General features: G+C 46.7%; 1 protein-coding gene across 1 annotated transcript; it reads right to left on the bottom strand.

Annotated features, from left to right (window-relative positions):
• Positions 1 to 8,496: 8,496 nt before the first annotated feature.
• Positions 8,497 to 23,983, bottom strand: LOC309524656 (vomeronasal type-2 receptor 26-like). Its single transcript, XM_082209490.1, has 7 exons — positions 23,705 to 23,983; positions 21,723 to 22,014; positions 20,622 to 21,065; positions 14,559 to 14,921; positions 13,836 to 14,063; positions 10,738 to 10,864; positions 8,497 to 9,662 (listed from the first exon to the last, which is right to left on the bottom strand). The coding sequence occupies exons 1-7, from the start codon at positions 23,917 to 23,919 to the stop codon at positions 8,752 to 8,754; spliced, it is 2,580 nt and encodes an 859-aa protein (XP_082065616.1). The 5' UTR covers positions 23,920 to 23,983; the 3' UTR covers positions 8,497 to 8,751.
• Between the last annotated feature and the right edge of the window lie 445 nt (positions 23,984 to 24,428).

Raw genomic sequence — 24,428 nt, forward strand, 5'->3', positions numbered from 1 at the left:
GATCCCTGATCATTTGCATTATGGTGTTGCCAGAAGAGCACTTCCTGCAAGACCCAGGGAAGCTGAAAATGGAATGGATGGCTGGGAATCTATTGCTGGACTCCAACTCCCAACAGTACCAGCCCAGCCAGCAAGGGATGATGGGAACTTTAATCCAACAATGTCTGGAGGGTCACAGGTTCTGGAGCTTTGAATAGAGGCTATTTGCCTGGTTTAAAAAGCAGCCATTGGAGAGCTGGTGGAGAAACACAACATCCATCTGCATAGAATTACTTACCCCTTATCCCTGGTTAAGGGGGTCTGGGAAAAGTTGTATGGAAGCTTTCCGAAAAAATATTTTGGAGATACAATCCCACTAATGAGGAAGTTTCCAGGCCGGTAGTAACTGAGCGCTTCATGCTGGTCCCGGATCAGATTCAAGGGGCATTTTGCTTTCAGGTTCTTTAAGACTCCATGGGGCATCATTAGCAACAGAAGCAGCAACAGAAGCAGCAGGGATCTCATTCTGGCCCTGCCTTCTACATCTCTCATATCAGTGGCTCCTCTCACCTCCAGTGAAAGCAGATCAGAAGAAGCAAGCAGCTCTTCCAAGACCAAAGCTGTAGTGGTTTTACTGATTTGGGTGTTGTTCTGCTGTGACTTCAGAATTATGTAACATCACACATACATATCCCCCGCTCTCTCCTGCTGCAGATCTTGACTCAGGAAATATTCTCTGCACTGACTTTGCTTTCCAGGCACAGTGCAATTAATGACATTGCTATCAACACTCTTGTTGATTCTGATGCCTAGGCCATCTCCAAAAAATATCTCTCTAGCTCTTACAAGAATAAATCACTATGATTTTGATAATTATAAGTTGAAGAGGTTTTGCATCCACAACTCCCTGGAGTCTTATATGGCTTAAGGGGCAGGTGTACAGCTAGAGAAAAGCGTGTTTGTGATATGCATCTCCAAAGTTTTGATATGAGTCAAGGAAAGGGATAAGGAGAGTTTGACCTGAATTTTGCGCACAAGTACCTAGGGAGAGGGACGCGGGTGGCACTGTGGGTTAAACCACAGAGCCTAGGACTTGCCGATCAGAAGGTCGGCGGTTCGAATCCCTGTGACGTGGTGGGCTCCTGTTGCTCAGTCCCTGCTCCTGCCAACCTAGCAGTTCAAAAGCATGTCAAAGTACAAGTAGATAAATAGGTACCACTCTGGCGGGAAGGTAAATGGTGTTTCTGTGTGCTGCTCTGGTTCGTCAGAAGCGGCTTAGTCATGCTGGCCACATGACCCAGAAGCTGTACGTTGCCTCCCTTGGCCAATAAAGCGAGATGAGCGCCGCAACCCCAGAGTCGGCCACGACTGGACCTAATGGTCAGGAGTCCCTTTACCTTTACCTAGGGAGAGCCCTGCAGCCAGATCAGACCAAAGGACAATCATGTCCAGGACTCTGTATCTCCCAGTAGTGAATCAGACAGCTGTGGGAAGCTCAGAAGCAGGGCAGGAGGGGGCTTGGTGTTCATCAGTATGTGTATGATACCCAGCTCTACCTTTCTTTTAAATCAGAGCCAGTGAAGGTGGTGAATGTCCTTTGTGAGTGTCTGGAGGTGGTTGGAGGATGGATGGCGGCTAACAGATTGAGGTTGAATCTTGACAAGACAGAAGTACTGTTTGTGGGGGGACACTGGGGACAGGGGGAGGGCAGGTGTGGGGGACTCTCTGGTCCTGAATGGGGTAACTGTGCCCCTGAATGACCAGGTGAGCAGACTGGGAGTCATTTTGGATTCACAGCTGTCCATGGAGGAACAGGTCAATTCTGTGTCCAGGGCAGCTGTCTACCAGCTCCATCTGGCATGCAGGCTGAGACCCTACCTGCCCGCAGACTGTTTCACCAGAATGGTGCATGCTCTGGTTATCTCCCACTTGGACTACTGCAATGCATTCTACGTGGGGCTACCTTTGACAGTGACTTGGAAACTACAACTAATGCGGCAGCTAGACTGGTGACTGGGAGTGGCTGCCAGGACCATATAACGCTGGTCCTAAAGGATCTCCACTAGCTCCCAGTACATTTCTGAGCACAATTCAAAGTGTTGGTGCTGACCTTTAAAACCGTAATTAGCCTCCGCCCAGTATACCTGAAGGAGCATCTCCACCCCCATCATTCAGCCCAGACACTGAGGTCCAACAAAGCAAACCCTAATTTAAATGGATCTAGAAAATCAGTTTCCTGTGAGAGTGCCTGGATCTGGCCTGCAACCACCTGCTCAATAGAGTTCCCCAATTACCAATATCAAAGTCAGCTAAACAATGCCTAAACTGTCAAAGCTGCGACAATTGCTATGAAGTGACAGGGCTGGTGCAAAAATCAGCCTCCACCCCTGTCTCCATACTTGAGCAACTCCAGCACATGGGCAGAAAATAGCAGAGTATGAAATGCATGAAGTCCATCTCCCATGCATAGTTCCAAAGAAACACTCACTCATACAGGAGAATTCTTCAGCAATAGTTTACTGAGGTTTAAAAGCGTACAGGACTTACTGGATCCCCAGTAAGGTACAAATATATTCCACTCTGAAGAGCACATCCAGTTACAGAAGCAAAAAAAAAAAAATAGACAGGAAAACAGAAAGTAAGAAAGACTGAAGATAAACTGCCCAGCAGGCAAGAGAATATATTACCCATCCCGAGCAATGACCTCGAGTCTCACATGAATTTCTAGATAAACACAGCTACTAGCTTGTTGTTTTTTGAGAACTAGAAAGTTCTAGAAAGTTCAGGAAAGTTCTACACCCATAAAACTCACAATCCCTGCCACAAGGGCTTCACTATGAGGATGGTGAAAACCAGAGGGCTGGAGCCAATTAGCCGACTGGAAAATTTCAACCTGGCCCTGAATACAGCAACCGACTATGCTCCTAGTGACCCAAAGCTTCTGCACACCAGTGAAGTGTTAGAATTCCTGATCTATGAGTGCAGTCATGGGATTTTTGTTAGTGACGGAGACAGGATGTTTGTGTTACTGTGTTCCATTAAGTGGGACTATTGTCCTTTGTTCTTTTTCTCTTTGCTGTCTAATGCTAGAGAGAGAGGGAGCCATGTTGCAGTGCTCCGTGTGTTTATATGTAAATAAAGTAGATTAGCCAAAATGCTGAGTTCTGTCACGAAAGGTGCACAAACTCTGCGGATCCCTAAGTGTGCCGGTGTCGGTTGGCATTGGTCGCTGTGATGTTCGGGCTGAAGAAAGCTTTTGAAGCTCCCAAACGAAAGACCAGGAGGGAGAGAACATGCCAATCAGGCATGTGTCTCTGCCAGAGTCCTACTCAAGTGTAGGCTGAACTCCTGACATAAAGAACATGAGAGCATCCCTGTAAGAAAAGTGTGTACTTTGTTAAGGGTACTGGAAACTTCAGCTCTGTGTAATCTACAGCTCCTAGTATTCATTGGGGGTCACATGCTGTGTCTCAAACGTTTGATGTGTATGCAGCCCACCGGCCCATCCAGCTAAGTATTATCCCCTCTAACTGGCAGGATCACAGAATGAAAGTGGCATTTCCTGGTCCCGCTTCTTCATGCTTTAAACTGGAGATGTTGGGCATAGAACTTGTGTGGAACCAGCTCTGCCTCTCAGATACACCTCCCCCCCCCCTCCCGGAGACAAAACTGGTTCCCTATACATAGTACTCAAGATCAGATGCCTTTAGTTTTTATTGTCAGGTATTCCTTTGTATTTAGGTCAGGCCTCAGTATAAAAATGTAGCACTTGGGCATGAAGATGCAGCCCAGGAGTCCAGCACTAGAAGCCAAGATAGAGAAGATCTGTACGGCTACCATGTATTTTTTTTAAAAAATAATATTTATTAGAATTTTAGAGACAATAAAAAGTTACAAAATTTAAACATAAAAAATAAAAGCAAAGAATAGCCATAGTAGGGGGGAAAAGGTACAAAAATACCAAAAACAAAGCACACAAAAAGTGAAAATCAGTTTAAAAAAGAAGAAAAACCAGTATTTCATATCTTATAGTTCATTTACTTGATTCCTGACTTCCTCACACCTCCCCTTTTGTATTCCCGTTTAAAATTCCTTTCAGCAAATCCTTACCCTCTATCATTTATCTTTACTCAGTATCTTAACCTGTTATAACTATGTATTTTCAACCATTGTCAATCCATATTTGCATATTCTTAATAGTCTTTTTGCCAATACCACTTATTTTCCATTCCAACATCATTTTAACATTCATTAATTTTACAGTATTTCTGCAAGTAGTCTTTAAATTTCTTCCAATCCTCTTCCACCGACTCTTCTACCTGGTTACAGATTCTGCCAGTCATTTCTGCTAGTTCCATGTAGTCCATCACCTTCATTTGCCATTCTTCCAGAGTGGGTAAATCTTGTGTCTTCCAATACTTTGCAATAAGTATTCTTGCTGCTGTTGTTGCATACATAAAAAAAGTTCTGTCCTTCTTCGGCACCAATTGGCCAACGATGCCCAGGAGAAAGGCCTCTGGTTTCTTCAGGAGGGTATTTTTAAATACCTTTTTCAATTCATTATATATCATCTCCCAGAAAGCCTTAATCCTAGGGCACGTCCACCAAAGGTGAAAGAATGTACCTTGTACGGCTACCATGTATTTCCAATTTGTGCTCAGGTAGGAGGGCACAAAGGAGATCCAAATGCTGCAGAAGACTAACATGCTGAAGGTGATCGGCTTGGCTTCACTGAAGGCCCCAGGCAGCTTCCTGGCCAGGAAAGCCACCGTGAAGCAGATGGCAGCCAGGAAGCCCATGTATCTAAGGGAACCATAAAACATGGTGTCAGAGCTGCCCTAGGTCCCAGCTCACAAAGGACCAACGCTGGTTCTTGGTATATACAAAAGTCTTTATTGAAGTTCAGTTCTGCTTTCACAGCCGCAGCGCGCAGCTCTACGTCTTAGACTCTAGACCGCTGAAGCTCCGTCTGAGTCTCCTCCCCCGATACACCAGTTTAAGACTCTAGCCTTGCTCCACCTCTTCCTCTGCTCTTTCCTCCGCTGGGTCCGCCTGTCAGCTGGGGTTTCGCCCTTCCTAGACTCTTCTGACGCTGAATCCCCTTAGTCTTCCCCCTGCCTCCGGCGGGCTTTAGGACCTGGTTCCCGATCCGGGCTTTCTGCTGTCCCGCGCGCCTGTACATTTGAACTTGGCGCGCGCGCCCAGCCGGCAACATTCCTCCTGACCGTTTCACTGCTCCTGTCACTGCTTCCCCCTTCGGGGAGGCTAGCTGGACCTGACACCTGGGACTCTTCCCCCCCCCACTCTGCTCTGGTGGGGAAGCTGGTCCTGATCTCCAGCTGCTGCTTTGGGAGTCCCCGCTGGCCCCGTTTCTGGTGTGTCCCCCCTGGGACCCCCCTCGCCCTGACCATCGGCGCCTCCTTCTGGGAATCTTCTGATTCGCTGGAGAAGCTCATGGAATCTCTCGGGTTACTGTCATACTCCCCTATGCTGCCCTCAGATCCTTCCCCTTCGCTCTCCATCTCCTCTCTCCCCTGTGCCTCTGTCCTCGAGCCCCTGACACATGGCAACAGACCCTACACTGTATTGCAGGGTGATCTCTCCAGCCTGGGAGTGTTTGTCAGAGTCTGGGAAGGGTGGAGAGATGCCCAGCCAAATGGTGCAGATGACAACTTGGACACTGGAACAGGAAACGACAATGGAGTTGGCCAAACTCTTCCCCAGCCATCTTTTCACCCTGTTCCCTGGCTTTGTGGCCAGGAAGGCCAGCACCACCATGATGGTTTTTGCCAACAGAGAAGAAATGGCAACTGAGAAGATGATGCTGAAGACCATTTGTCGGAGAAGGCAGGTGGCTTTCCTTGGCCTTCCAATGAAGAGGAAGGAGGACAGGAAGGAAAGCAGGAGGGAGATGAGGAGGATATAGGAGAGGTCCCGGTTTTTGGCTTTGGCTATTGGAGTTTCTTTACATTTAATGAAGATTCCTAATATGATGCCTGTTGTCAAAGACAAAAATAGTGTAATAGAAGCTAAGATTATCCCCAAATATTTTTCATAAACCAGGGAGATGATGATCTTAGGAATACATTGATTCTGGTGCTTGTTTGAATATTCATCTTCAGGACATTTGTGGCAATGATCCGCATCTGAGGAAGAGAAAAGTGGCTTCAGCATCACTTACATCCATAAATATCTGTGTTCTATTACATTTTGGAGGGAAATGAAGTAGCAGAATAAACCTATGTAGTAGGGAAGGAGAGGCAAAGATTTGTCCGGCCATTTCACTATTTAATGCTTACATTTGTATCCCGCAGATGTAGACAGATGTAGTGCACAAGGTTTATCTCACTTTTCGTCACCAAAACATCCTTGTTAAATAGGACGAAGCTGAGAGGGAACGACCTCCCCAAATCGGTGTCTCTGGCATTATTATTTATTAAATCGATTTGTCGTCTTTTCCACAGCAACTCAAAGCAACGTACGATCATATGAAACAAAGAAACAAAAACAGACCTTAAAACCTGCATTAAAAAAATAAAATCTACTTTTAAAAGCTAGATTGGACCACCCCACCCACTTAAATAGACCACCCCACCCACTTAAATAGAGCCAGTGTGGTGTAGTGGTTAAGAGCGGTAGACTCCTAATCTGGTGAACCGGGTTCGCGTCTCCGCTCCTCCACATGCAGCTGCTGGGTGACCTTGGGCCAGTCGCACTTCTTTGAAGTCTCTCAGCCCCACTCACCTCACAGAGTGTTTGTTGTGGGGGAGGAAGGGAAAGGAGAATGTTAGCCGCTTTGAGACTCCTTAAAGGGAGTGAAAGGCGGGATATCAAATCCAAACTCTTCTTCTTCTTCTTCTAATAATTAAAAGTCAGACGCCTTATGAAAGACGACTGTTTTTGCCTGGTGACTAAAGATATGTAATGATGGCACCAGGCGAGCCTCTCTGGGGAGAGCGTTGTGCAGCTTTATGTGGACCTTTTGATAATTCCTTTACATGTTTTGATATTTAAATATGATTTCTTGTGATACCTTAAGTTGTTCAAGCAAACAGTTCTGTGTTTCTTAAATGTAATACTCATAGTAGACTCACTGTGATAACTTGTCTATTATATTGTACTGCACTGTCTCCCTATGCCTGAAATAAGAACTATTTCCCTGTTAAAGAGAACCATTGAAGTGGTTGTCAAGAAGCATGACATCCACGATGTATTTAATTATTTACACTTTAAGCTTGGTTACGGGGGGGCCGGGGAAAGTTATATGGAAGTTGCTCAGCAAAGCTTCTTGGAGATATGATTCCGCTAATGAGGAAGTCTCCAGGCCGGGAGTAACTCTGTGCTTCATTTTCTTCCCTCATCAAATTTAAGGAGCACTTTGCCTTCAACTTCCCCCAGACTTGATGGGGCATTAGAAGCAGAGGCGGCAGCAGAAGCCGCAGCAGGGAGGTCATTCTGGCTTGGCCTCCTACACCTCTATTTTGACCTCTCCTTTCTCCCCCACAGCCAGGTGATCAGAAGAAGTTAACACCCTCCAGCACAGTGTGATATGTATAACCTCAGGCTTCCTTGGCTTCTGATGTTTGGGCAATTGCCGGAGCTCTCTCTTGAGCTTTGGGAAGAATAAACCACTATCATTTTTATAATTATAACGGGAAGAAATTTCCCAGGATCTCTCCATAGTTCAAGGGGCAGGGACAGAGCTGGAAAAATATGTTTATACCAAATCACTGCAACATGAGTCACTTGCATTTTGGGAATGAGTTTGCCTTGAACTTTGCTAAGAACAGCCCTGCTGGGTTAGTCCAAACTCCCATCTAGTCCTGCAACATAGTGGCCAATCAGACATTGCTAAGAAGCACACAAGGAGGGCATGAAAGCAATGGGCCTTGCCAGGCACTGGTCACCAGCCACTGGCATTGGGGGGAAGTAACTATGTACTGCATGATTCAATGTTTTGTTTGCTCTCAATCTCCCAACCTTCAGATTCATTGGATGTCTATGAGTGCTGGTGCTATATAAGAGAGGGAGACAAAAAGGATGCACCCTGCCCTTCTCCAGCAGCTCAGGGCAAATAAGTGAGAGGTCTGGTCCATGGGGGTGAGTGGGGACTACCCCACCAATCTCAACCGGCCTTCATGCCACCACCACTCACCCGCCTTCTTACTTACAAGTGGTGGTTCTTGTCCATCATTGTCTCTGGCTCCAGCTATCATGGTGCCCCTCTCACTCCCACCAAACAGACAGCTGTCACATTCATTTGTTGATGCCGACCTTGAAAACCCTAAATGACATTGGCCCTGTATAGCTAAAGGAGTGTCTCCACACCCATCGTCCAGACCAGATACTGAGGTCCAGCTCCAGGGCCTTCTGGTGGTTCCCTCAAGCATTAATACACTCAAGTGAGATTCCGTTTTTCAGTTGCTGATTTTAATACTAGAAGCAGAATTTCAAGTTACACTAAGTTATTATTTAGGCTTAGGTTATGAACTCAGAAAGAAAGGAAGTTGGGTCATGTCAAAGTACAAACTGGATATGGTAGGGAAGGATAATTATGTATGAAGAGGGAGGCTGCACTCCAGGAGACTCTACAGGTAGGGTTATCCCTAAAAGTTGTATGTCCAGAAACTCTCCAGGGATGTGATTCAATGATTCCCTTTCATCATTAAAGATGAATGAAAAATGAAGAGCAAACTTTATCTAAGGAGAAACATTCATTCCCAAGGCAACTCTGTGTGTTTCATCGCTACTATGGTGGAATACAGTTAAGAATCAGACAACAACTTTAGTTTTTGTGGCCAGGTGTTCCTTTGTGTTCAGATCAGGCCTCAGCACAAGAATGTAGCATTTGGGAATGAAGATGCAGCCCAGAAGCCCAGCACTGGAAGCCAAGATAGAGAAGATCTGCACAGCTACCATGTATTTCCCCTTTGTGCTCAGGTAGGTGGGCACAAAGGAGACCCAAACGCTGCAGAAGACCAGCATGCTGAAGGTGATCAGCTTGGCTTCATTGAAGGCCCCAGGCAGCTTCCTGGCCACGAAAGCCACCGTGAAACAGATGGCAGCCAGGAAGCCCATGTAACCCAGGGCAGCATAAAACATCCCAACAGACCCTTCATTGCATTGCAGGGTGATCTCTCCAGCCTGGGAATGCTTGTCAGAGTCTGGGAATGGGGGAGAGATACACAGCCAAATGATGCAAATGACCATTTGGACACTGGAGCAGGAAATGACAATGGAGTTGGCCAGACTTTTCCCTAACCATCTCCTCACCCTGTTCCCTGGCTTTGTGGCCAGGAAGGCCAGCACCACCATGATGGTTTTGGACAGCAAAGAAGATACAGCAACTGAGAAGATGGTGCTGAAGGCCGTTTGTCGAAGGAGGCAGGTGAATTTCCTGGGACGGCCAAGGAAGAGGAAGGAGGACAAAAAGGACAGCAGGAGGGAGACAAGGAGGATGTAGGAGAGGTCCCTGTTGTTGGCTTTGACTATTGGAGTTTCCTTGTATTTAATGAAGATCCCTACAACAAAGCCTGTGGTTAAGGACAGGAAGAGAGCCAAAGACGTCAGGATAATCCCCAAATATTCTTTATATGATAGGAAAGTGATAATCCTCGGAATGCAGTGATCTCGGTCCTTGTTTGGATATTGTTCTTCTGGACATTTGTTGCAACGCTCTGTATCTGAAGAGGAGAAAAGGAATGGCTTTGGCTTTACTTACAGACATATTCTATTACATGTCAAGAAATGCACTCATATGGGAGATATCAGAAAATGAGAATGTATTGTAAGAAAGGGAAGCTTTTTGCTGCATTTCCTTATGCGATAGTTTTCCGGCAGTAACACCGCTTCATTTCCATATTTCATTTCACTTTTAATTTGTATACTGCCTTTCTATATTGCTATGCAGAAGGAGGGTTACAAGCTGAAGAAACAACAAAATAGACAGCAAAGATCACAAGTGTAATACACACAAACAAAAAGTCATAATAAAAGCATAACTTTAAAATAAGCAACATATCAAATTAAGCAAAATTCAATACTATTCAATAATAATACTAAGGAATAGTAAACAATAAAATTTAATAAAGTGTCCGCAAATAATAAACAGCTATCACTTATCATGTACAATAAAGAATTACCAATCAATAATCAATAAACAACAGCAAGCCACAATGAACGAAATACCACAAAACATGCAAACCATGTAAAAGGATCAAACTGAGAAACAAGGACACACAACTTATGATTTATTTATTTTTAATATCCTTGATCTCCTCTCTTCCAAGCTGCTACAGCTGTTCTTAAACTCCTTGCCTGGGATATCCAATAACTTCCTGCTGAAATTCAATAATTTTTTATTGTTCTACAATGCAATGGAATGGAATGCTCACCTAATTTATTTTTATTATTGTGCATCATGCTTTCTCTCTTTTAAATAAATATTTGCGATTTTCACTATTTCTCGTTTATTTTGAAGACATTTTTAATTTCCTTTTGTGAGGATGGTTCTGGTTCTCTGATTCTAGAAGGCTTGGTATAAAATAGCCAAAGCTGTGCCTTATGGGCAGGGCAGGCTAAACCCAACTGGCATCCGAGAGATCGCTTCCTGCAAGTCATTTCTTTCAAATTACTTCCTGGAAGGGGATTAAAAATGCATCCAAATATGTCTTTAGAATCTTCACAGAAAGTTTCCGACTGATATGTTGCCCTATTCATATTCTCCCAACAAATTCCGTCTCCTGTGGTGTCACCCACCTTCCTGTGTAGATATGGTCCCTTCCCCACATGGAACACAAGCGTAGCAGCAAACCGGCTTTCCTTCTTGAACCACCTTGGCATATCCTGGGCGACACCTTTTGGTACACCTGGCGTGAGGCACAGTCTAGCCATAAAGAAAAGATGGCACATTAAAGGGGAAGTGTCAGCAATATTTGTGCATATGGAAGTCACTCACAGAGTCTGGAAAGAACCCAGTAGGGTCTCCAGTCCCACAAGTAAGCACCCTTGATGTCAGGGGTGCCAACTTGAAAAAAATATTTGTGGGCGCCCAGGTAAGCCGCACAACACATAATCGATGCCCATCAACTTTATGGGGCCCCAGCCCCCTCCAATATTTTATTGTGGGGGCCAAATCCCCCACAGCTCCTAGGAGTTGGCTCCTATGCTTAAAGTAGAAACGAAGCCTCCCTGCTGTGTCTTGCCTTGGAAGATGGCCGACAATACCATCTATCCGGCTCGCACGAGATAATTAGAGGCTGATTATGGGGAGTATATCAGTCTCCCTCATCTTCCCAGGGGGTGGGAAGATGCTGTCTCATCCGTGGTTGTCCATAAATCACCCCCGAGTTTGAAAAAAGGAGGGGTGGGGGCACTGAGCGAAAAGCACTTGTGCGAGTTCTGGAGCTCCTGGACGCTACTTTCAGGAGCGAAACTAGCTGCGTTGCTTAAGATAATTTTTAAAAAAATGGAGAAGTAAATGCACATGTTTCGAGCGAGGTCAGGAGTGTATTATCTGCTAAATAAATTTACCACGGAGAAGACAGAGCGATGGGACGGAATGAACAAAGGACTACATCAAAGAAACACAGCAATGCCTAACCCTAACCCCCCACAAAAAAATTTAAAATTTGGTTTAATATTAGGACTTTGTGATATGTGTTGATATAATTTGGAATAATTAATATGATATGATATGATTGGTTTGGTAAATGGAAATTTAAAAAATATATATATATATATAAAAACACCCTTGATGTCAGGGGTGCCAAGTTGAATAAAATATTGTGGGGGCCCAGGTAAGCCCCACAACACATAATCGATGCCCATCAACTTTATGGGGTCCCAGCTCCCTCAAATATTTTATTGTGGGGGCCAAAGCCCCCAAAGTTCCTAGGAATTGGCTCCTATGCTTGATGTAGAACGGAAACCCCCCTACTGTGTTTACTTTTGTAACAATAATTATTTATTTATACCCCACCCATCTGGCTGGGTTTCCCCAGCCACTCTGGGCGGCTTTCAACAAAAGATTAGAAGTACATTAAAACATAAATCATTAAGATCTTCCCTAAACATGGCTGCCTTCAGATGTCTTCTAAAAGTCAGGTAGTTGTTTATTTCCTTGACATCTGATGGGAGGGCGTTCCACGGGGCAGGCACCACTACTGAGAAGGCCCTCTGCCTTGTTCCCTGTAACCTAACTTCTTGCAGGGAGGGAACCACCAGACAGCGGCGTAGCGTGAGTTGTCAGCACCCAGGGCAACGCAAGTAATTTGCGCCCCCTAACCCGGGGCAAGGCAAGTAATTTGCGCCCCCCCTAACCCCTAACCTGCGAGTTGCCGCTGGCGCTGCCGCCCAAACGACGCCGCTTGCCCGGAGGAGGAGGGGGGCAGAGAGGCGAGGAAAATGCAACGGCCCAGCAGCTGCAGCAGCACCGGCGGAGGCGGGGCTGTGAGGAGGGGCTGACTGGCGCGTCCTCCGCGGCGAGCGCTGAGAGCCGCTGCCTGCCGGGCGCCTTCAGCCCGGACGCGCGCACAGCTCGTTGGTTCCGCGAGACATGCGGCTCCGCTACAGCCTGCGCCCGAGGCTCTTCGGCGACTCCGGAGGCAGCGAGCGCGCCCCCCCAGATGTTGCGCCCGGTACGGCCGGCACCCCTGGCACCCCCCCATGCTACGCCACTGCCACCAGAAGGCCCTCGGACGTGGAGCTCAGTATCCGGGCTGAACGATGGGGGTGGAGACAATCCTTCAGATATACTGGGCTGAGGCGGTTTAGGGCTTTAACGGTCAGCACCAACACTATGAATTGTGCTTGGAAACGTACTGAAAAAGGTATTAGTCCATAGGTCTTTGAACAACTGGAATGAAGCACAGTATGATATTAATAAAAAATTAGGTACATTCAGGGGAAGTATTTGTGTGCCAGGAGAATTTGTGTCTATGGAGTTGATTCATAGAGTTTGGAAACAACCCAACAAGTTATCTAGGCACACAGCAAAAGATGCAGAAACAAAAGAAAGGAAAAGAAAAACCGCATCCCAGAACAGCAGCAATAAAACACTCTGATGAAGAGCAGTATTTAAATATAGAGTGTGATCACATCTTATGCAGGAGTTACATTCAGAGGAAGGAGTAGTATATGCAGAAATGTATATGCAGTGGTACCTTGGTTCCTGAATGGCTTGGCTCCCAAACATATCAGCTCCCAAACGCTGCAAACCCGGAAGCAAGGGTTCTGGTTTGTAAACATTTTTCGGAAGACAAATGTCTGCGGCGGCTTTCAATTGAGTGCATGAAGTTCCCGCAGCCAATCGGAAGCCGTTCCTTGGTTTTCAAACAGTTTGGGGAGTTGAGCGGACTTCTGGAATGTATTAAGTTCCAGAACCAAAATTCCACTGTATTTGAATAACCCCCTTAGAACAGCTCCTGCACAACCATCCTGACCTTCCGGAGCTGGCATGCCAATCAGGCCTTACTCCCAAGCTCTCTGTTTTGCTCACTGGGCTCCAGGATGCTCTTGCGTGAGCTCTGTGATGTTCTCACAAGATCTCGCAGGGCCGGGCTGGATTTACCATGAAGCAAAATACCATATTGTTCAGCTCAATCAGCTTCTTCAAAAAAGGCTCCCACAATAAATGAAAAAATTACATACATACAAACAAATAAACACAAATACATACATACAAGTGTGTGTGTATCTGCACATGAAAAGTATTATACACATTTAATAATTTACTTAGTTAATTATAATGAAAGCATCAGCCAAACTTCCAAAAGATTATACTTGAATTCCTCTTGGAAATATTCAACAGATTACTAGATCTTCATCTGTATCATGTGGAATAAAGGGGCTCTTACCTGGTTGAACCACTTGGGCCACACAATAGCTTCTGGGTTAATGGTGAGCTTGAAGTCAGTGGGTGCCTCTCTCTCTATACTCCCAATTTTCACTCTAACACAAGACTCATTGGGAAGCACCACCCAATTCTCAATATCAAACATGATTGGCAGCTCCCCATCCTCACCCAAATACAGTCCGCCCATAGAAGTGTTCAACAACCGGGTTTCTCTTAAGAGAGGGTGAAGCTGGAATGACAGGGAAAACACCAGCATTTCAAAGCATTTTGGACATCTCATCCCTTCTCCCTTTGATCTCCTAAGTCCTGGCATACCTAGCCTCGTTGGAATCTACAGAGGACTAAACACCAGAACTTAGAAGGCATTTTAGATGCCTCATCCCTGCTTCCTTGGAACTCAAACACCTGTTGTGCCACAACTTCTCCTACTGGCAAGACTAAACAGACACCCTCAAAGTGGAATGATGTCTGTTTTTAAATGTTTTGGCTTCTTTTGGTTTTATTATAAGGTCTTATGTTTTTTATTGCAGTAGACCACCTTGATATTTTATGAAATACACATTGTGTATATATTTTCCAGCAGGAGCCTAAAAAAAGAATCTAAATCTAAATAAATAAAACAAAAACCTTTTCCTCACTGTTGCATTCATGTCTAAATCAATGAGAATGATTATTGTAGTGTTGGTAGAAAGAACTTTGATTTCTAGAAAGGGAAAGGAAATACCTGCCATGGCTGGAGCCTTTGACATGCCAACTGGTCTCCTCCACCCGCCATCAACATCTGCTTTGATCTGGATGAACAGGCAACATTTAAAGCATGCGCCATGATTTGGACACTGAAGTATGTTCTGTGGCTGTCTTGAGACAGAACAGTCTGCAGCTCCTCTTCAGACGGCACCTCCGGATTCTCCACATCTCTGCATCTTGTCCAACCTCTCACAGCGAGGACGTGCTTTGAATATGAACAACTAAATGCTTTTTGCTGCAAAAGATTAAGAAGATAGGACTCTGATTTACAGCAGTCACGTTTGCCCCTTATTTTGGTCTTCATTACAAAGGAAAATGAACCATGGATATTGTCAGGGAACTGACATCAGAGGGAAAGGAGGTGATAGGGCTCCCAGAGACTGGGAGAGACTCAACAGCCAAAGCAGGGACCAGCAGGGGGAGCGCGGGGTCTCTGGAGGAGGATCTCAGGGATACTGAGAGAGATGCAGCAGCGCAGGCAGGAAGCAGGGGGGAGAAAGGGGTGAGAGACACGTCCAGTGAAAATAGTGGGGAGGTGTCAGAAGCAGTTGCAGGGAGACCCATGCTTCGTCGGAAGCTGTCACGTCGTGAGTCCAGGAGACGTGTTTCCGTTAAGGAACTTCTTTGTTGGAGGCGTTTCCGCAAACAGCCACTGTCGGACTCTAACAGTGACTAGAGCAGACATGTCTGAGGAGCTCTGTCACACACAGAGGTTTGTGGGGCTGCACAAACTCTGAAGGGGCACCATTTTAAGCACAAGCAGCTAATCATCCCCCGATAGCAGTCCGACAGTCTCTGTACGCTGCCTGTGCAGGAGAAAGCATCATGAGCGACCCAGCCGGAGCCGGAGGAGCAGGGGGAGGAGCTGATCCAAGCTTGGAAGAAAGATGCCGAGCATTGGAGGTCCAACTGGCGCTGCAGACGGCGAGGCTCGAGGAGAGGAGGGCTCAAGATGCAGACAAGAAGGGGAGAACCACTCAGTTCCCCAGAAAGGTACCAGGATTGGTGCAGAAGTTTGGGGGGGACCCCAAGGATTACCATGCCTTTAGGACTGAAATGCAATATGCCCTGAATGTCCAGTTTGATGAGTTCCCTGATGAGGAATCTCGAGTTGCTTTTGTAATTGGGCATCTTGAGAAGGGCGCGCGAGACTGGGTTCGACCCCTGATGGCAACGCACAACGATATCCTAAAGGACACTATGAAATTTTTTCGTGCAATGGATATCATGTTTTCCAGCGACATTGAGGAAGGGTTGGTGCGCAGACAGTTAATGGCTTGCAAGCAGGGAAGCAGATCTGTCCGTGAGTACTGGACTGAATTTACCATGCTGATTCACAGATTGGGGTGGGATTTATCGGCAGCACCCATTCAGATGCTATTTGAAGAAGGTCTTTCTTCAGCTGTGAAAGACGAGCTGGCCAGGAGCCCCAGGGCGGTGTCTATGGATCAGCTGACCAAATCTGCGCTGACCATTGGAGCGCGCCAGGAGGCAAGAGCCTTGGAGAGGCGGGAAGGGAGAGGGGAACGTTGGAAGGAGTTACGCATTCCAGACATTCCTGAGCCAGCTTTCCCGCCGGCAGAGCCGATGGAAATCGGAACAGCCCGCGCGCGCGCAGTTTCAAAGCCCAGTGAGGGGGCGAAGAAGGAGGGAAAGGGAGCCCGGAAATGCTATCTCTGCCAACAGCCAGGCCACTTTGCCAGAGTCTGCCCCCAGAGGAAGGAATGGCAAGGAATGGTGGGGGCTGTTGAGGGGGAAGAGCAGGGAGAAACGGAGCAGGTAAAAGCCAACGCCTGGTTGCCATCAGGGCACTGCAGCCAGGCCAAAGAGCAGTGAAAGTGCCCCTTCCCCAAGTGCCAGTGCCAGAAGCTCCTCGACCGGCTCTAGTGATTGAAGTGTCGCTAGAGCTGCAAAATGGACACCCCCTAAAAATAAAGGCACTGTTGGACTCAGGCAGCTCCTGCAATTTTATGAGCAAGGAGTTTGCTGCTGAACACCAGATACAGACTATCCCTTTAAGCAACCCCCTGCAGGTGACCACGATCGATGGCAGGGAACTGTTGGGAGGAGGAGTCAGCTTGCAGACCATCCCAATGATAATGAGGGTGGCAAGGCACACAGAACTGATAGCGTTTAATGTGGCCACCTTGGGAGGTGCTCCCATTATTTTGGGAATGAGCTGGCTAGCCCTACATGATCCGCTGGTGGGCTGGCATCAAAGAGTGGTTTCCTTCGGTTCCGCACATTGCTTAGAACACTGCAGGGGGGAAAAGGGGTCAGCAGGGGCCCAAGCCACCCTGGCAGGGACTGAAGTAGTGGAGAAGGGGAAGGTGCCACCACAGTATGCTGATCTCAGCGACGTGTTCAGCGAGAAGGAAGCTGACCAACTACCTCCGCATAGACCCTTTGATTGCCAGATCAATTTACTCCCTGGAGCACAGCTTCCTGTAGGCAAGTTGTATGCCATGTCAGACAGGGAGATGCAGGAGTTGCGAGCGTTCATTGACAAGAACCTGAAGAGGGGCTTCATCAGAGAGTCCAAGGCAGCGGGGGGTAGCCCAGTGTTTTTTGTGGACAAAAAAAACACGGACAAGCCGAGGCTGGTATGTGACTTTCGGGCCCTAAATGCAGTGACAGAGCCGGCGGCTTTTCCTATGCCCAGGATTGATGATATTTTGACCAGGGTGCGGAAGGGAAAGATTTTTACAAAGCTGGACCTAAGGGGGGCGTACAACCTGATACGTATAAGGAAAGGGGATGAATGGAAGACCACCATGTTCACCCCTTTGGGGGCATTTGAATACTTAGTTATGCCTTTTGGATTACAAACAGGCTCCGCGTGTTTTCAAGCTTTCATGAACCACGTACTGGGGCCTTTGCTCTACAAGAATTGCGTGGCCTTCTTAGATGACGTGTTGGTGTATTCGGAGAATGAGGAGCAACATGTGAGAGACGTCAGAGAAGTGTTGAGCAGGCTGCAAGCCAACAGACTGTGGGTGAAACTGGAGAAGTGTCAGTTTCATACCAAGGAGGTGGAATTCCTGGGGTACCGCTTGTCAGATAAGGGGTTGGCCATGGACCCCGGCAAGGTTCAAGCGGTGCTGGAATGGAAAACACCCAAGACCAAGAAGGATGTGCAGAGGTTCCTAGGGTTTGGAAACTTTTATCGTAAGTTCATCCGCAACTTCGCCCACCTGACGGCGCCCATCACGGACTGTCTCAGCAGCAAAAAGAAGTTTGTTTGGACGGGGGAGGCGGAGCGAGCGTTTGAGGAACTGAAAAGGGCCTTCGCCTCTGACGAACAACTTCTACATGTGGATTTACAAAAAAAGCTGAGGGTCGAAACAGACGCGTCGGACAGAGCCATAGGGGCGGTGCTTCTTCTGCAGCCGGGGAAGGAGGGGTCTGAGTGGCGACCGTGTGCCTTCTTTTCGCGGAAGCTGAACAAGTCTGAGAGGAACTACACGGTGTACGACCGGGAACTTCTTGCAATTTATGAGGCCTTCCGGAGATGGAGGCACCTACTAATTGGTGCACAACAGAAGGTGCAAGTGTGCACGGACCATAAGAATCTAGAGTATTGGAGAACTGCGCGAGTGCTCAACCAACGGCAGTTGAGATGGGCCCAGGAGTTCTCCAAATTTAACTTTGAGATTTGTTACGTACCAGGCCCGGAGAACGTTAGGGCGGACGCTCTCTCACGCAAACCTGAATATTTGGAGGGAGAGGGTGTACCCGAAGAGACCCATGTCATTCCCGAGGACCGCTGGGTGTGTGGGGCGGCATTGGTGGGGCAAAGGGAACTGGTAGAGGGAACGGGGCAGGATGAATACGCCCAGGACAAACTCAGGAGTCTTAGGAGGGAGGGAGACAAACCCGGGGGTTTTGAGGAGAGAAATGGGGCGTTGTACTACAAGGGAGCGTTATACATACCTGAAGGGGAATTGAGGGAAAAGGTACTCAAGCAACTGCACGATAACCCCACAGCAGGGCATTTTGGGCAACACAAAACCATGTGGCTGGTTACCAGGGAATTCTGGTGGCCCAAGGTCAGGGAAGATGTGCGTGAATATGTGAGAGGGTGTGACCGATGCCAACGAGCCAAGGGGGAGAGGCGGGCACCGGCAGGTTTATTAGAACCACTACCCACGCCGGAAAGACCGTGGGAGGCAGTGGCAATAGATTTTATGACTGATCTGCCCAGGTCCAAAGGGAAAACAGCCATTATGGTGGTGGTAGATCTGTTAACCAAGATGGCCCACTTTATAGCCTGCTCACATGCGGTCACAGCAGAAGAAACCGCCAAATTGTTTGTGGAAAATGTGTTTAGGTTGCATGGCGCCCCCTTGAGGGTGGTTTCGGACCGAGGGAAACAATTTACTTCCAGGTTCTGGAGGAAGCTCATGAGCTTACTGCATGTAGAGGTTAATTTCTCTACTGCCCGTCATCCAGAAACCAACGGGCAGGCGGAAAGAGCTAATGGTGTCCTCCAGCAATATTTGAGGTGTTATGTTAATGACAGAGAGAATGATTGGGTGGAGAAGCTGGCGTTGGCAGAATTTGCTTACAACAATGCAGAGAACGTGTCCACGGGGATGAGCCCTTTTTTGGCCAATCACGGGTGTCATCCCCGAGCCTTCCCAGGGGGGGAGGGGGAGAACTGGAGCGTTCCAGCAGCAGAACAGTTCGTTGAAGAAATGGAAGCGATCCATCGCCAACTCCAACTTAATTTAAACCGGGCGAAGGAGGAATATAAGAGGCAGGCAGACAAAACCAGAAGGGAAGGGGAAAGCATTAGGGTGGGAGACCAGGTGTGGCTGTCCACCCAAGGGTTACCATTTAAAGGAGGTTGTAAGAAGTTAAGACCCAAAAGACTGGGCCCATTTGAAGTCACGCAACAGGTCAACCCAGTGGCTTTCAGACTCCGGTTACCGAACCACATGAAGTTGCACCCAGTGTTCCACAGATCGTTGCTGTCACCGTATATAGGGGACAGAGAGGGGAGGGGCAATAGGGGACCAGCGATGGAGGAAAAAGAACACAGCTACCATGCAGCGGAGATCCTAGATTCCAGGTGGAAAGGAGAGCAAGTAGAGTATTTGGTAATGTGGGAAGGGGAACCGGAGTCGGAAAACACCTGGGTCAGGGCAGAGGATGTAGATGACGAGGTTCTAATTGAAACTTTTCATCAGAGATTCCCTCGAAAACCCCAGCCAGTGGCGAGGTTCCGGAGGGAATACTTCGCCACCACAGACGAAGAAGAGGAGTTGGAGGGGTTCTCTGATTCCGAGGTGGAGGAGGATTCAGCGAGTCGGAACAAAGACCGATGGAGGGAGATGTTCGAGACGTCGGAAGATGAAGAGGAGTCGTTTCGGGGTTTCAGCTCCTCACCGCCCAGAGGAGAGGGAGGGGGCGGGGGGGAAGGGGGCCCTGGAGGGGAGGTGGATGTCAGGGAACTGACATCAGAGGGAAAGGAGGTGATAGGGCTCCCAGAGACTGGGAGAGACTCAACAGCCAAAGCAGGGACCAGCAGGGGGAGCGCGGGGTCTCTGGAGGAGGATCTCAGGGATACTGAGAGAGATGCAGCAGCGCAGGCAGGAAGCAGGGGGGAGAAAGGGGTGAGAGACACGTCCAGTGAAAATAGTGGGGAGGTGTCAGAAGCAGTTGCAGGGAGACCCATGCTTCGTCGGAAGCTGTCACGTCGTGAGTCCAGGAGACGTGTTTCCGTTAAGGAACTTCTTTGTTGGAGGCGTTTCCGCAAACAGCCACTGTCGGACTCTAACAGTGACTAGAGCAGACATGTCTGAGGAGCTCTGTCACACACAGAGGTTTGTGGGGCTGCACAAACTCTGAAGGGGCACCATTTTAAGCACAAGCAGCTAATCATCCCCTGATAGATATACTTCAAGATCTTGGGACAGTAAAGCAAATTCAGGTCAATGTCTTGAAAAGCTGTTGTGAGCCATACTTTTGGCCCAATTTGTTTCTGGTATTCTCGTTGTAGTTCCATGATTAAAGGCACTAACCTACTACTGCTAACATAGTAAAGGAATACATTTATGTCAAGGTCTTGAAAAGCTGTTGTGAGCCATACTTTTGGCCCAATTCGTTTCTCTTGTTCTTCTTGTAGTTGCATGATGACACGCAGTGCTGTATGAACGTTGACATAGTAAAGGAATACATCGGTCTGTCTCCGTAGGGCAATTACTTCACTTTGTGTCAGTATCCTAAGTTCATTCTTTTCTGGTATTGTTAATGAGAAGGAAACACAAATTTCATTGCTGGCCAGCAGAGATGTCATGGCACTCAAGAACCTTTCTCCATTCTCACTGTCTGGAGCAAAGAGGCCGATCCACGTCCATCCAAAATGCTGGAGGAACTTTACAATCGCCATGTACTGAACTTCTTCATTGGGGACCGTACGGTAGACAAAAGGGACTTTGGTGTTCTCATCAACAACCCCAGATACAAAGCCATAACTGATCTGGAAGAAAACTACAGTGTTTTGTTTTCAGAGGAAAGTACAGGAATAGCCTGAAATACTTAATACCTAACAAATGTTGTGCTGACTGGGGCTGTTAGTTTTATTTTGAAACTTTGGGAGGCTGCTACCCTAGCAAAGTCTCCGTGTTAATAATAATAATAATAATAATAATAATAATAATAATAATAATAATAATAATTTATTATTTATACCCCGCTCATCTGGCGAGGATTGCCCAGCCACTCTGGGCGGCTTCCAACAGAATACTAAAATACAATAACGTATTAAACATTAAAAGCTTCCCTAAACAGGGAATAAACTTTAGAATCATAGAGTTGGAAGTGACCCTGAGGTTCATGTTGTCTTCCCCCCTGCAATGAAGCTGTCCCATACGGGGATCAAGCCTGCAACCTTTGTTTCCTGCTTGGCAGGGGGTTGGACTTGATGGCCCTTGTGGTCTCTTCCAACTCTATGATTCTATGATTCTATGAACCTTGACGTTGGCAGCACCACACTCTAACCAACTGAGCTATCTAGCTTAACATAGCTCAGCATTTTCTCCCTCTTTGATGCCTCTTTTTGAACCTGCTGACGATAAAGTGAATTCATTTTGCTGCTGAACCTCTTTTGTGTCCCTCCATGCCCCACCCTTCATACCTGTGGGATTTTGTACATGCCTGACGTGGTTGAAATCACTTTGGAGATGATGGAATTGGCTCCTTCAAGAACAGCCAAGATATTATTCCATTTTCCACAGCGATAGTTTGGAATATTGATTTCCCCACCTGCAAGCAGGTCTAGCGTGGCGTCGGAAGTGATCCTTGCATTGTAATAGTTCTCATAGAGGCTGTAGCCCAGGGTGATGTTGGGTAAGAGCCTGGGATCCTGGTTGATCTCTTGGATGGTGAACAAGAAGGACGAGATATGCCAGTAGAACCTATATGGCAATCTGTAAGAAATCAAGGAAATAAAAAGTGTCAAACCATTCACCACCTAATGAAAATAAATAGTATTTGATTCCCTAAATCATGGTCTGCATTAGGGCTGCCATACAGACATAGCAGTAAAACAGCAGTTGGAAACAGTGTGTGGGTGGAAATCACTGGAATTTCCTTTAAAATAACTCAAAACTTTGCCAATAAATCTTTTTGTCTGGATTTTCACTTGTTGCAACATGGGGACTCTAGTCTGTATGTCTGTTTGAAGGGTGAGAAGAGACATATCCTTCTTACAAGATGAAAATACATTTGCCACTTAAGAATTAAAATATAAGGATTTCTAAAGAGGAGAAGCACACATCTTCAAAGAAGGAAAATGCAGAAAACATTCTCCTTTCCGAATGTGTGAGAAATATGGGGACATGGCTGCTAAGGCTCGTATTGGCTGCTTCAAAGGAGTTGCATAAAGAGCCAACTGCAATGAAGAGCTAAGTCTGTTTAGAAGCTCTATTTGATTAGTATGGTTTTTTTTCAATAGGCATGCTTCGGATTGGGCTGTTATTTAATAAAGGTCAGTTCCCACCAGTCTTTCTGTGAGAGAAACCATCAGAAGGATGTATCTTCTTCCGTCTCTCCTGTGCAAGTGAATTCAGGTGTCTGGCACAGCAGTGAGGGGGAAATCTTAGGAATGTGGATTTTTGCCTGGGGGGGGGGGGAGTGAAGCAGAGAAAATGTCCCTGGAGCCAAATTATTCCCCAGAAGCACTGAACTTGGATAAGCTTGCAATTGCGTGTCTTATTCTGCATCAAAGGGGGGCTTCTTGTGTAGTTCCAGTTTGAGATAATGTCCACTTAAACTAACATTTCTTCCAGAAGGATAGTTTCCTTGTAATTCATATTTCTCCCTGTGGGAACTCTTCAGTCTCATTGCAATGGCAGTCGCAGACACTAATTCTGCTGATATCTCCTGGGAAGTTATTTCAGACAGCATATCAGCATAAAAGACCTCTGTTTTGTCTGTTTAAATACGTTTTGTTTTGGTTTTCAACAGTAATACTATAACTTAACATGAACAGCAAACACAACACTTGGAGTATATGTTATTGGAAGTAACCTTAATGTACATACATAATAGGCTCACTGTTTAATTAGCCCTCTCCATAGAGATACATGTGTTATAGGGGGTTGCAATAACTGTGCTGGCTTCTTAATATGATCTGTAAAGAACAAGCACATGCTTAAAATTTGGCTTCATTTACGTGTCCATTAAAAACTCTGCCGCATTGGGTCAAGTGTTCAGAAAGTGCTATTTCCCATACACCTGCATACCAGGAACACAAAGCAGGATTTTCTCCAGTGTCCCACTCATCTCATGAATGCAGCTGTGATCATTCAGTGAATCATTTTGATGCCTGATCAGGTTCATTTATACACTTGTGTTCTTCAGCAAGCAACACAGTTGCACAGAAGGTAAAAATAGAGCACGTCTGGGAACATGCAACCCACTAGCTGCTGCGAAACTCAAGTTCCCTTCAGCCCTTGCCAGCATGGCCAGTGATCAGGGGTGATGGAAGCTGCAGTCCCGCAACATCTGGAAGACCACAGAGTCCTCACCCCTAAAATGGAGACTATTTCCCTAGTAAACAGGAGCCATTGGGGTGTAGTAGAAAAATGTGACATCCTTCTGCATATAATTACTTACTCATCCCTAAACCTGGTTAATGGGGGCTGCGAAAAGTTGTATGGAAGTTGTAGGGCAATCAGATTTGGAGATATTATCCCGCCAATGAGGAAGTCGCCAGTCTGGAAATAATTCTGTGCTTTGATTCCTTCCCGGATTGGATTCAAGGGGCATTTTGCCTTCAGGTTTCTGCAGGATTCAAGCAAAATGAGCAGCATCAGCATCTGGGATCTCATTCTGACTGACTGCTACACCTCTCTTGTGAGTGTTCCTCTCTCCCCCATAGCCAGCTACATCAGAACAAGCAAAAAAATTCTCATTTATCCAATATGGGTGGTGGTCAGCTATAGCTTCAGAGCCATTAAACCTCACACAGATGTATGCCACCCCTCTTATTCTCAATCGTGATTCAGTCTGTGTCTGACACAGGTGATCTTCTGTGCGTCAACTTTTCCCTCAGGAACAAGGCAGAATAAATCACTATGATGTTGATAATTATAAGGGGGAGGAAGTTCATCTCTGCAACAACCTGAAGTTTCTGTGTGGCCTGAGGGGCAGGAGCAGAGTTGGAGATAAACATGTTTGGGAGGAAACAAAGTTTCTACTCCAAAGTTTGACATGGGTCACGTGGTGAGTGAGAGTTTGGCCTGAACTTTGCTGCTGACAAGAGCATTACAAGAGTCCTGCTGCTGGTTCAGTTCAAAGCTTAATCCAATGCAGTATCTTGTTGCACCCAGTGGCCAAT

This window comes from Podarcis vaucheri, assembly GCF_965113315.1.
Source record: "Podarcis vaucheri genome assembly, chromosome: 2".
Lineage (NCBI taxonomy): Eukaryota > Metazoa > Chordata > Lepidosauria > Squamata > Lacertidae > Podarcis > Podarcis vaucheri.